Source organism: Panthera tigris, chromosome E2 (genome assembly GCF_018350195.1).
Source record: "Panthera tigris isolate Pti1 chromosome E2, P.tigris_Pti1_mat1.1, whole genome shotgun sequence".
NCBI lineage: Eukaryota > Metazoa > Chordata > Mammalia > Carnivora > Felidae > Panthera > Panthera tigris.
Window position 1 is genome coordinate 26,391,698 of NC_056674.1, and position 12,557 is coordinate 26,404,254.

The 12,557-nt window shown below is 35.8% G+C and overlaps 1 protein-coding gene across 2 annotated transcripts in view; it reads left to right on the top strand.

Annotated features, from left to right (window-relative positions):
• The window catches only part of LONP2 (lon peptidase 2, peroxisomal), a 102,365-nt gene that overhangs the window by 51,436 nt on the left and 38,372 nt on the right, over positions 1-12,557 (top strand). For both annotated transcript variants that reach the window (XM_042969176.1, XM_042969177.1), the window contains exons 9-10: positions 3,433-3,583; positions 5,678-5,804. In XM_042969176.1, coding sequence (XP_042825110.1) covers positions 3,433-3,583; positions 5,678-5,804 — 278 coding nt within the window. The remainder of the gene's footprint in view (positions 1-3,432; positions 3,584-5,677; positions 5,805-12,557) is intronic.

A 12,557-nucleotide genomic window follows, 5' to 3' on the forward strand; every position in this document is an offset into this window, starting at 1 on the left:
GTGCAACACAACCAGCCCTTGCACACTGTGGAGTTTCCACTCTTCTGGAATATCCCAAAATGTGATATTTGTGCCAAGTGAGGGCATTACTTCCATTCTGTACATTAAGTATTTTAAAAAGTTATTTCCTGGGTAGCTCAGTCGGTTAAGCATACCATTATCTTTGGCCCATATCATTATTTTACGGTCCGTGAGTTTGGGTCCGTGAGTTCGAGCCCTGCATCAGGCTCTGTGCTGACAGCTCAGAGCCTGGAGCCTGCTTCGAGTTCTGTGTCTCTCTCTCTCAGCCCCTACTCTGCTTGTGCGCTCCCTTTCTCTCTCTCTCTCAGAAATAAACATTAAAAAAATAATTTCTTTCTGGTGTTTATGGATAAAGATGTATAGTGCATAAAGATTATATAGGCTAATATTTTCTACTTGCACTTTAGTAGGTCATTATAAACCATCCACTTTTGTGGACATTAGTCTAAACATAAAATGTCATCAATAGTTGGGTAGTGAGTTCATTCATGGGTGTTCATTTGCTATGCTTCATATCTTATATGTGTTACATATATTCTGTATTTTAAAGATTTTAAAAAGATTTTAAGCTAGTCATAATTTTGCTTGAAAATTCTGTAGGTGGTATTTCAATAATAATAGCCTGTCATTTATTATTGTACAAGAGGAGTCTATGGCTTTTTGATGTGTAGTGTTGCGTCTTCCAGAATATTTTCATGATTATTTCTTTAATTATTCTGTATTTTACATTTGTTGAGACCTTTTCTTTAGCTATGCCAATTAGCTATGAATTAGATGTCTTTATTTTTTACATACCTGTCCCCTATATAGTTTTAGTGCCTTTTTCTCCAATATTCTGGACATTTTTTTCAAGTTTGTCCTTACCACTTAATTTCTATAGTATTAATTACGTATAGCTTCCAGGGTTGATTTTAGCTATTTTATTTTACTTTATTTATTTTTACTTTTTGTTGTGGAAAATTTCAACCATAAGAAAATTAAAGTAGTATAATGAATTATGTAAACTCATCATTCATCTTTAACAATTATCTCATGGCCAATCTTGTTTTATCTATTCCTACCCATTCTCCTCCACCGTTTCTATTTGTTTTAACTCAAATTTCAGACATCATGTCTTTTCATAAGTATTTAGTCTTTATCTCTAAAACATACAGATTTTTTAAAAATATAATTATACTGAAGGTGACAGTTACCTTGTCATCTCTAATGAGTGGAGTGTATTCCTGGATTGCCTGCAAACATCTGTAGTTCTTCTCTTGCCAGAAATTATGGCTGAAGAACAATTCTTAGCATACACCCCTCCCCATAGTTTATTCCACCTCTGATTTCATGATCCTAAGAATAAGGTGTCATATCATGGCTATTTCCATTACCAGTCATACTGTGTAGGTAGGAATTGTAGTCCTAGGATGGATGTAGAAGAACCTTTTAAAGAGAGAAAAAACAGCTCTAGCTGTTCTTGAAAGCAGCTCCTGTGTGTGGATGAGTTGGTCCATGGAAGCCCTGGCTCTAAAGTTGAGGAAAACAAGAGATTTGATGCTAAAAAGTTCTTTTGTTTTGTTTTTTTTTAAATTTATTTATGTTTGAGAGAGAGAGAGACAGCATTGAGTGGGGGAGGGGCAGAGAGAGGGTGAGAGAGAATCCCAAGCAGGCTCCACACTGTCTTCACAGAGCCCGTTGCAGGGCCTGAACTCATGAAACTGTGAGATCATGACCTGAGCCAAAACCAAGAGTCAGACTCTGAACTGACTGAGCCACCTGGGTGCCCCTAGTGGCTAAAAAGTTCTGACTGTGATTTTTATCTCTCCATGGACTCACCAATTTACCTGAAGATTTCATCTAAATAGTGATTACTAGAAATTCTTTTTAGCTGGCTGTTCATCAGTATTTCTGACGCTATTTAAACTCGACATTCTTTTGTGTTTTCCTAAATAAAAGATGGAGGCAAGCAAATTGGGCATTACTGGTTTTCTCTTCTCATAACTATTGCTTTACTAATTTTCCTACTTTCTTTAAACCCCATTGTCTTTAAATTTTAAGTGAAAAAAATCACTTGGTCAGGTCCCACAGCCATTTCTAAAATTTATCCAGCATGTATGTATTAGATTTAATTAGAGGCATTAAAGAAGAGATTTTATTTATCTATATATAATGGATTTAACTAAGACTACCTTATTTTCCATACCTTGATTAACAGTTTTCAGATAATTGATAGTAAGATTACTCTGAACCAATTTTATACTGATCACAATTAGTATGATCTTGGAAAAAAGACCTTTTTTAAATAATGTTAAACATTATTAAATCTTGTGAAAACATGAAGAGTAGAACTTTCTGAAAATTGTATTCTAGGTAAACAGTGAGTTTCCAATAATGAGTGTTTACCAAATTCACGATTCTCTGTAAAGGGCTTTGAATTACGACTAACTTATAGATATGTTTAAAAATAAGTAAAGCCTACAAAGGGAATCAGAACCAAGAAAAAGCAGCTTCTGTGGTAAAATTGTGATTGGTAAACATTTTAGTCCATTTACTTCCTTTTTGAATATGTTGTATGTCAACCCTGTTTATATTTATACTAGTCTAGTGTAAATGAAACTAATAACATACTAAAGGTTTACAACAGGTAGAAGGCACAAAGTCCTATGTAGACCTCTCCACAGTGAGTGCCTATGACTGGGAGCATTTGAACAGTAACCTAAAGAAGATGTTCTCTCATACCCAGTAGTTCAATGTTTTAAGAATCTAATTGATAAATTACATAATTTTCCAATTAAAATATTCTAAGAGATACTGATATTTTGCTCATTTAAAACAAGTTTTGCTTTAAGGCATTTTTAAAAAGTGAATTTTTCCTTGTGCTGTATCAGAATATAGTAGCATGGTAATTTTTACTAGTTTTCTCTTCTTTAGAATTCTCCTTTCAGTTAGAGACTTTATAACCAGATTTTCTGATAATGTTTGAGAAGTATACTAATTATTTTACCTATTCCTGAGAATTTCAAAATACTCTACACATTTTCTTCATATGCCCAAAGCAGTTAAGAGGGGATGTGTTACCAAATGAAACTGGTTCTGTAGGATTGGTAACTTATTTATGGCCACAGAGTCACTCATTAATAAGTAGATTTAAGAACAGAGCTTGAAAGGGTAATTTTTGCTTCCTTGTACATTTATATATATTCAAAAATTTTGACATTGAACACATTTCTTTTTTCTTTCTTTTTTTTTTTAAACTATTTAGAATGTGGGGAATGTAAGAATGGTGCTCAGGTTTTAGTGCTATACCCATGTTTTTCAAACTAACTATATTGAGCAGAAATATTGAACTTGCTAATACATCATATGTGTTTTAATTTATACAGCTTTCTGTTGGAACTTTGTATTTAAATGTTTATTGTTCTCTCACAGGTGTTGGATCCTGAACAAAACCATAACTTCACAGATCATTATCTAAATGTGGCCTTTGACCTTTCCCAAGTTCTTTTTATAGCTACTGCCAACACAACTGCTACTATTCCACCTGCCTTGTTGGACAGAATGGAGATCATTCAGGTCCCAGGTACTTGATTCATAAATAAAATCATTATTTGATATTTTTTGCCTTTCTGAACATAACCCTTGAAGTTGTGCTGTGGAGTTTTGAACAAAAAGTTGATTTGCCAGTGGATGATCTTCAGAGTTGTAAGTCTGATATAAACCAGCTTTTATACAGAGGCTCCTGCCTGGCTCAGCTTGTAGAGCACGTGACACATAATCTCAGGGTCGTGAGTTCAAGCCCCACATTGGGCGTGGAGCCTAGTTAAAAATAAGAAAATGAAAAAATAAAAATTAAACCAGCTTTTATGTAGATTCAAAGTCTGGAACAGCAAAACTTTGTTTTAATCATGACATAAGATTACGTGTATGTTCTGTAAGATGTCAAGAATAAATTTTGTGTAACAGTTTTAGACTTAGCAGTAAAGAACGTTTTCCAGTGTCTTGGAAAACAAGACATTCTTCTTTAAAAGTATTTCTAAACTCATACATAAAAATAATTTTAAATATGGTGGAGTAAAAAATTGTGTGCATATTTATAAGACTAAAATAAATAAGTAATGAGATCCAATTGCCTGGAAACTCCCAATTAAGGCAGAGAATCCATAAGATACATGATCTGAAGTGAAATCATCAGGACAGCTGCTGCACAGGTAGACACATACGATGCCATTCTTTTCCTGTAGGTTCAGTTATCCTATCTCTTACTTTTTTGGCATTTTTTACTACCTTTTTCTACTCAAAAACTGTCTTATCAGTTCTTTTTTATTTTGCTTATTAAATGGAAAGGGGGCAATTAGTTCAAGGAGAATTTTGTCTTACAGGATTTAAAGGCAAAGTCTATGCTCATAAGGCCTTTAAATAAATAAGAACATAAAGTCTTTTAACTATATCAATTATATGTATAATTCCAAATGTACAGAGAAAAAAATTTTAGGGAAATGTCTTACTTTTTGTTTTGTTGTTAATATTTATAGCCAGGGTTCTGAAAATAGCTCCTTTGCATCTCTTCCCTTGGAACCTATCACTTACTTAATTGAAGTCTTTGTTGTTGTTGCTGTGGTAAATTTTTCCATTTACGTATCAAATTATGCTAAAGAAAAGAGATGTATTATTTGCCTTTTAAATTATAAAAATTTGCATTTGAGTTAAGGAGATAATTACCTCATAAGATTTGACTGAGATTTTTCCTCTTCTTTGAGAGATGTATTATTTTTTTTTAATTTTATTTTTTATTTTTTAAAACTTACATCCAAATTAGTTAGCATATAGTGAAACAATAATTTCAGGAGTAGATTCCTTAGTGCCCCTTACCCATTTATCCCATCCCACCTCCCATAACCCCTCCCATAACCCTCAGTTTGTTCTCCGTATTTATGAGTCTCTTCTGTTTTGTGCCCCTCCCTGTTTTTATATTATTTTTGTTTCCCTTTCCTTATGTTCATCTGTTTTGTCTCTTAAAGTCCTCATATGAGTGAAGTCATATGATATTTGTCTTTCTCTGACTAATTCTGCTTAGCATAATACCCTCTAGTTCCATCCACGTAGTTGCAAATGGCAAGATTTCATTCCTTTTGATTGCCGAGTAATACTCCATTGTATATATATACCACATCTTCTTTATCCATTCATCCATCGATGGACATTTGGGCACTTTCCATACTTTGGCTATTGTTGATAGTGCTGCTATAAACATGGGGGTGCATGTGTCCCTTCGAAACAGCACACCTGTATCCTGTGGATAAATGCCTAGTAGTGCAACTGCTGGGTCATAGGGTAGTTCTATTTTTAGTTTTTTGAGGAACCTCCATACAGTTTTCCAGAGTGGCCGCACCAGCTTGCATTCCCACAGAGAGGTATTATTAATCAAGAGACTTTCAAACCGTGCTCAGTAAATGTTTTTTTTTATTTGTTTGTGGACAGAGTTGGAAATATTAACGGTTATTAGCTGGAGATTAAATTTCTTTATTCTGATTATAATTTTAGTTGAAGTAACACTTAAATTCAGTCTGAATTGAAGATCCATTGAGTCTGCATTTGATTCATTAAAAAAAAATGTGGCACCGTGGAAGCTGTGTGAATAATTACATTTTGTAATCAAAGGTCACTTTTTTCCCAGGGTATACACAAGAAGAGAAGGTCGAGATTGCCCACAGGCACTTGATCCCAAAGCAGCTGGAACAGCATGGGCTGACTCCTCAGCAGATTCAGATCCCACAGGTTACTACTCTTGACATCATCACCAGGTTAGTCAGCCATCCTGAGGCCTCTGTAATGTTGGAGTCTCAAAAGAAGATTATTTTACTGGCAACTCATAGCATCCATTTCTCTCTCCCCATCAGATTCCCAGCAAGCATTACCACAACTTGATTTACATAGAGCTCTGTATTAGGCAGAAATTCATAGGGAAAGCATTTAGAGTATCTTCATAGCTGAGGACTTTAGTTGAGCCAGAATTTCAACTTTTTCACAATAGCAGTGTAAGGGATTAATTTGATAAATTAAGAACCAAAAACAAGGAAAATATTGAGACACCTTATATGCCCAGGACCTTAAAAGTTAAATTCTCTTAAGAGGTGGGATGCTACTTTTAGATACCTATTTTAAGTTATTCAGATTTTCTTTTCTTCTCTTTGAGAGATTTTAAACATCCTTAGAATTTTCATCTTGGGAATTAACACCAGAACAATAGAGAGGGTGCTTTCCCAAGTTAGCTACCAAGTGCTTAAGCCTGTAGCCAGCACTACGTAAATTATCTGAATAGAGTATTGCTTCATCTGATTTATAGATTGCATGTTTGAATGGAAAATATACCCTGTTGAGAATTTATATCTGCAACAGCCTCTTACAGTTTTCCTGGCTCAGTGTTACAGATCCATTGCATCATCTGGCAAATTGTGTTGAGCTGCCAAACACTCCTCACGCGGCCCTCTCGCAGTAACTGCTTTTTTTTAGGAGAAGCAAAGTTATCTCTCCATTTTAAACTTTGACTTAGAGTTTGGCCAGTCAGACTGTTTTTTTTGATCTAAGCCAGCCTTCTTATGGAAGTCTGTTTGGAAGTCTGTTTAAATTTATACACAAAACAGTAAGACTAGATCTGACCTGGGAGTTCCTTTTCATAACTTGTGATTCATGGTGTGGATAATGCCAGGGGAAATAAAATAGGTGATTTATATGCCGAAGTCTTCCAACAATATTATTCCAGATAACACCCCTGATGCCTTTGCGTAACTTTCAACAAGTCACTTAAACTTTTTCCTAGCTTCCCCATCTGTAAAATATGAGTGAAAGAAAAAAAAAAATCTGGATCAAAATAATAATGACTTTGAAGAGTAATCATTATTTGTATTTCCCAATTGTTGCTTCGAGAACTATTTCTTTTTTATAAACTTGTTTGCCCAAAACATCAAATATTAAAAGCTATGGACATTAGGAAATGTCTCTGAGCAGTTTTAATATATTTAAAAACAGCGTAGGTATTTGCCACTCCAAGCAAGTTTTGGCTATTTTTTAGTGACCTACCAAGCTTAGGATATAGTTTTTCATCTTTTGATGTATTTTTCATCTTTGTGTGTGTCCTAGTCTGAGACCCATAATGTTCAGGAGGAGGGGAGGGGATCTCAGGTCTCATCTAGTCCTACCTCCCTCATGGTATAACTAGCCTACTTTAGCTCCTCCAGTGCTAGAGGGCTCACTGCTGTCTACTCTTTGGTAAGTAAATAAATGGTTATAAAATAATCTTTATGTTCTCCTCCCTATATTTTTCTGGTTCTGCCTTAAACAAGCACCTGGAATCTAAGGATAAATTCCTCCCTTGTACAGCCCCTCTGGCATTAAAAAAAAAAAAAAAAAAAAAAAAAGTCAGGTCCACTTCCCATAAATGTTCTCTTTTTCAAGTTAAACATTCCTATTCTCTTTACGCTTCCTCTTGACCCACTTTCAAGACTTTTCACCTTTCTGATTAGTCATCTTCTGGATGATGTCTGTGAAATCAATGTCCCTTTTAAAATTAAACACCCAGATTGGAACTCAGTATTTCAGATGTAGCCCAAACAATTTGTGGTATAAGACTACTGGTTTTCTTATTTTGATTATATTATTTTATGACTGTATCTGAAGATACAGCTTTCTTAGGTTATTCTCTTGCATATTGCACTTACAGTTACCAAACATCTTCACTTGTTTTTCGTACGAATTTCTGAGTTCAGTCTGTCTCATTCTGTATTCATAGGGTTGAATTTTTTAAAGCCCAAAGGGAGAGGAGTTTGTAGTTATGTATATTTTGTTGTCGGTCCCAGCTACCATTGCAGCAAATTGATTTTTTTTTATCTTGATTATCTTTAGTTTTATGTCTTCTGGAAATTGGCATAGGTAGCATCTTCATACTCATATCACAGATAAGAAACATCAGCTACTTCTCATTTGATAATGGTCATTCTTCCCTTTTTGGTTTAAAAATAGTAAATAGAGATAGTGTGTCTAGTTTCTTTCAATCAGTTGTTAATGTTATATTGTCTCCATTAGCTCCTAGCCCGTTATTATTCTGACCACCTTAAAAAAAAAAAAAAAAGGCAGTATTTCATTTGTATTGCTATGGTTGTCGTTATTTCTGGCAGTTTATTCTGAACTTCCTGGTACCAATTCTGCGTGTTCGTGCCATTCCCCGGTAAGCTTCCACAATCCCTGTTCTTTCATCTTTTGTCCAGACCCTTTAATCTGAGCTCATCAGCTAGTTGTCTAGGAAGCTACATTGGGTTTTTGTTTTTGTTTTTGTTTTTACATGTTGGTTTGTTTAGTTTTAACATGCCTCTCTTTTTTCTTCCTTACTGAAATTATATGCAGTTGTATAATAATGGACTTTATGCTTACCTCTTCCTATCCCTTTGATTCAAATGAGTTTTATTTTAGAGTGTTTGGCCAAGAGTTTTTGTCTTTTCTCAGAACTTTTGAATTTAAAAAAATTTTTAGTGTTTATTTTTTTTTTAATTTTTTAAAAAAATTTTTTATGTTTATTTTTGAGAGAAAGAGACCAAGTGCAGGGGAAGGGCAGAGAGAGAGACGGAGACACAGAATCTGAAGCAGGCTCCAGGCTCTGTGCTCTCAGCACAGAGCCAGATGCAGGGCTTGAATGCACGAAACCGTGAGATCATGACCTGAGCCAAAGTCAGACACTTAACCGACTGAGCCACCCAGGTGCCCCTATTGTTTTTTATCTTTAATTTTTTTTTTTTAATATTTATTTATTTTTCAGAGACAGATAGAGTCAGAGTGCAAGTAGAGGAAGGACAGAGAGAGAAGGAGACACAGAATTCAAAGTAAGCTCCAGGCTCTGAGCAAGCTGTCAGCACAGAGCTCAACACAGGGCTCAAACCCACAAACCATGAGATCCTGACCTGAGCTGAAGTCGGACGCTCAACGACTGAGCCACCCAGGCACCCCAATGTTTATTTATTTTTGAGAGAGGGAGAGAGAGAGAGCAAGCGCGTGAGCAGTGGAAGGGCAGAGAGAGATGGAGGAGACACAGAATCTGAAGCAGGCTCCAGGCGCTGAGCTGTCAGCGCAGAGCCCAACACTGAGCTCAAACATGAACCGTGAGATCATGACCTGAGCCAAAGTTGGATGCTCAACCAGCTGAGCCACCCAGGTGCCCCTAAACTTTTGAAATTTGCTTCCCTAAAGTTTAGAATATATGTGTGACTGCCTAATCAAATCCAGTTTTTCAGATAAATCTATATTCTCTACCTGATGCTATTCAAATCTATCCAGAGTTGGGAGGCCAAAAATGGTTGTGCCAAATAATGTTTTATGCAGTAGCTTATAGAATTTAAATCTAACATAAGTTTTTTAAGACGGCTCTGCTTAACCACATTTAGAATCTTCTTCGCAAATTCACGGTGCTTGTATCAGCATACTTTCTTTCTTTAGAAGTCTCTGAAAATACACTGAATAGAGGTGACTAGTTCAGTTCCTAGTAAACTCTAGATTTCTGTTGGGGCACCTGGATGACTCAGTCAGTTAAGCGTCTGACTCTTGATTTCGGCTCAGGTCATGATCTCCCAGTTCATGAGATCGAGCCCCCCAATAGGGCTCTGCACTGACAGGGCAGAGCCTGCTTAGGATTCTCTCTCCCTTTCTCTCTGCCCTTCCACTACACGCGTGCTCTCTCTCTCTCTCTCTCTCTCTCTCTGTCTCTGTCTCTGTCTCTGTCTCTCCCTCTCTAAAAATAAATAAATAAACATTAAAAAAAAACAGATTTTTATTTATGATTATTTTTTGCTTTAGTTGGAAAAAAGTTTTATTTTTCTGATTCTTCCAGCAATTTTTCAAGTATGATAAATTCATCTTAAATTTTCTTAAATTGACAAATTTTGGTTTAGAAAGCTCTTAACATATCATCAAGGAGTAAATGATGTCTTATCTGCTGCCAGATTTACTTTGGCAATATAAATTGAAGAACCAAGGATTCATTTTTAAGTATAGGATAATTATTCAAGATAAAATCCATATAAAGGGGAAAGTTATAGCTGAAAATACATCTGAATATTTAAGAAATAACAATAATGAGGAATTTTTAAATGTGAGGAAGTTTAGCACTTAAGAAAATGTGATGAACATTTGGGGCACCTGAGTGGCTCAGTGAAACATCTCCAACTCTTGAATTCAGCTCAGGTTATGATCCCAGGTTGTGGGATTGAGTCCTTTGTTGGACTCCATGCTGAGTGTGGAGCTTGCTGGGGGTTCTCTCTCTTCCTCCTTCATTCCCTCCCTCCCTCTGTCTATTCCCTCCCACCCCCCTCCCCTGCTCACCTACACGCTCTCTCTCTAAAATAAAATAAGTAGTTCTCTCTTTTTTTTTTTTTTTTTTTTTTTGCTGAGTCTCTGTCTGGTTTGGGAATCAAAGTAATGCTGGCTTCATAGAATGAGTCTGGAAAATTTCCTTCCCTTTCTATTTTTTGGAAAAGCTTGAGAAGGATAGGTATTATCTCTGCTTTAAATGTCTGGTAGAGTTCCCCTGGGAAGCCATCTGGTCCTGGACTGTTCTTTGTTGGGAGATTTTTGGTAACTGATTTCAATTTCTTCACTGGTTATGGGTCTGTTCAAGTTTTCTATTTCTTCCTGTTTGAGTTTTGGAAATGTGTGGGTGCTTAGGAATTTGTCCATTTCTTCCAGGTTGTCCAGTTTGGTGGCATATAATTTTTCATAGTATTCCCTGATAATTGCTTGTATCTCTGAGGGATTGGTTGTAATAATTCCATTTTCATTCATGATTTTATCTATTTGAGTGTTCCCCTTTTCTTTTTGAGAAGCCTGGCCAGAGGTTTATCAATTTTGTTTATTTTTTCAAAAAACCAACTCTTGGTTTCGTTGATCTGCTCTACAGTTTTTTTAGATCCTATATTGTTTATTTCTGCTCTAATCTTTATTATTTCTGTTCTTCTGCTGGGTTTGGGGTGTCTTTGCTGTTTTGCTGTTAGATTTTGTATTTGGGATTTTTCTTGTTTCTTGAGATAGGCCTGGATTGCAATGTATTTTCCTCTCATGACTGCCTTTGCTGCATCCCAAAGCATTTGGATTGCTGTATTTTCATTTTCATTTGTTTCCATATATTTCTTAATTTCTTCTCTAATTGCCTGGTTGACCCATTCATTCTTTAGTAGGTGTTCTTTAACCTCCATGCTTTTGAAGGTTTTCCAGACTTTTTCCTGTGGTTGATTTCAAGTTTCATAGCATTGTGGTCTGAAAGTGTGCATGGTATGATCTCAATTCTTGTATACTTATGAAGGGCTGTTTTGTGACCCAGTATGTGATCTATCTTGGAGAATGTTCCGTGTGCACTTGAGAAGAAAGTATATTCTGTTGCTGTGGGTTGCAGAGTTCTAAATATATCTGTCAAGTCCATCTAATCCAATGTATCATTCAGGGCCCTTGTTTCTTTATTGATCCTGTGTCTAGATGATCTATCCATTGCTGTAAGTAGAGCATTAAAGTCCCCTGCAGTTACCACATTCTTATCAATAAGGTTGCTTATGTTTGTGATTGTTTTATATATTTGGGGGCTCCCGTATATGGCACATAGACATTTATAATTGTTAGCTCTTCCTGATGGATAGACCCTGTAATTATTATATAATGCCCTTCTTCATCTCTTGTTACAGCCTTTAATTTAAAGTCTGGTTTGTCTGATATAAATATGGCTTTCTTTTGACTTCCATTAGCATGATAAATAGTCCTCCATCCCCTCACTTTCAATCTGAAGGTGTCCTCAGGTCTAAAATGAGTCTCTTGTCAACAGCAAATAGATGGGTCTTGTTGTTTTTTTTTATCCATTCTGATACCCTATGTCTTTTGGTTGGAGCAATTAGTCCATTTATATTCAGTGTTATTATTGAAAGATATGGGTTTAGAGTCATTGTGGTGTCTTTAGGTTTTATGCCTGTAGTGATGTCTCTAGTCCTTTGTGGTCCTTGCAACATTTCACTCGCAGAATCCCCCTTAGGATCTCTTGTAGGGCTGGTTTAGTGGTGATGAATTCCTTCAATTTTTGTTTGTTTGGGAAGACCTTTATCTCTCCTTCTATTCTGAATGACAGACTTGCTGGATAAGGATTCTCAGGTGCATATTTTTTCTGTTCGTCGCATTGAATATTTCCCGCCATTCCTTTCTGGCCTGCCAAGTTATAGATGCAAAAATTCTGAATAAGATATTAGCAAATCGAATTCAACAGCATATAAAAAGAATTATTCACCATGATCAAGTGGGATTCATTCCTGGGCTGCAGGGCTGGTTCAACATTCGCAAATCAATCAATGTGATACATCACATTAATAAAAGAAAAGATAAGAACCATATGATCATATCAATCGATGCAGAAAAAGCATTTGACAAAATTCAGCATCCTTTCTTAATAAAAACCCTCGAGAAAGTTGGGATAGAAGGAACATACTTAAACATCATAAAAGCCATTTATGAAAAGCCCACAGCTAATATCATCCTCAGTG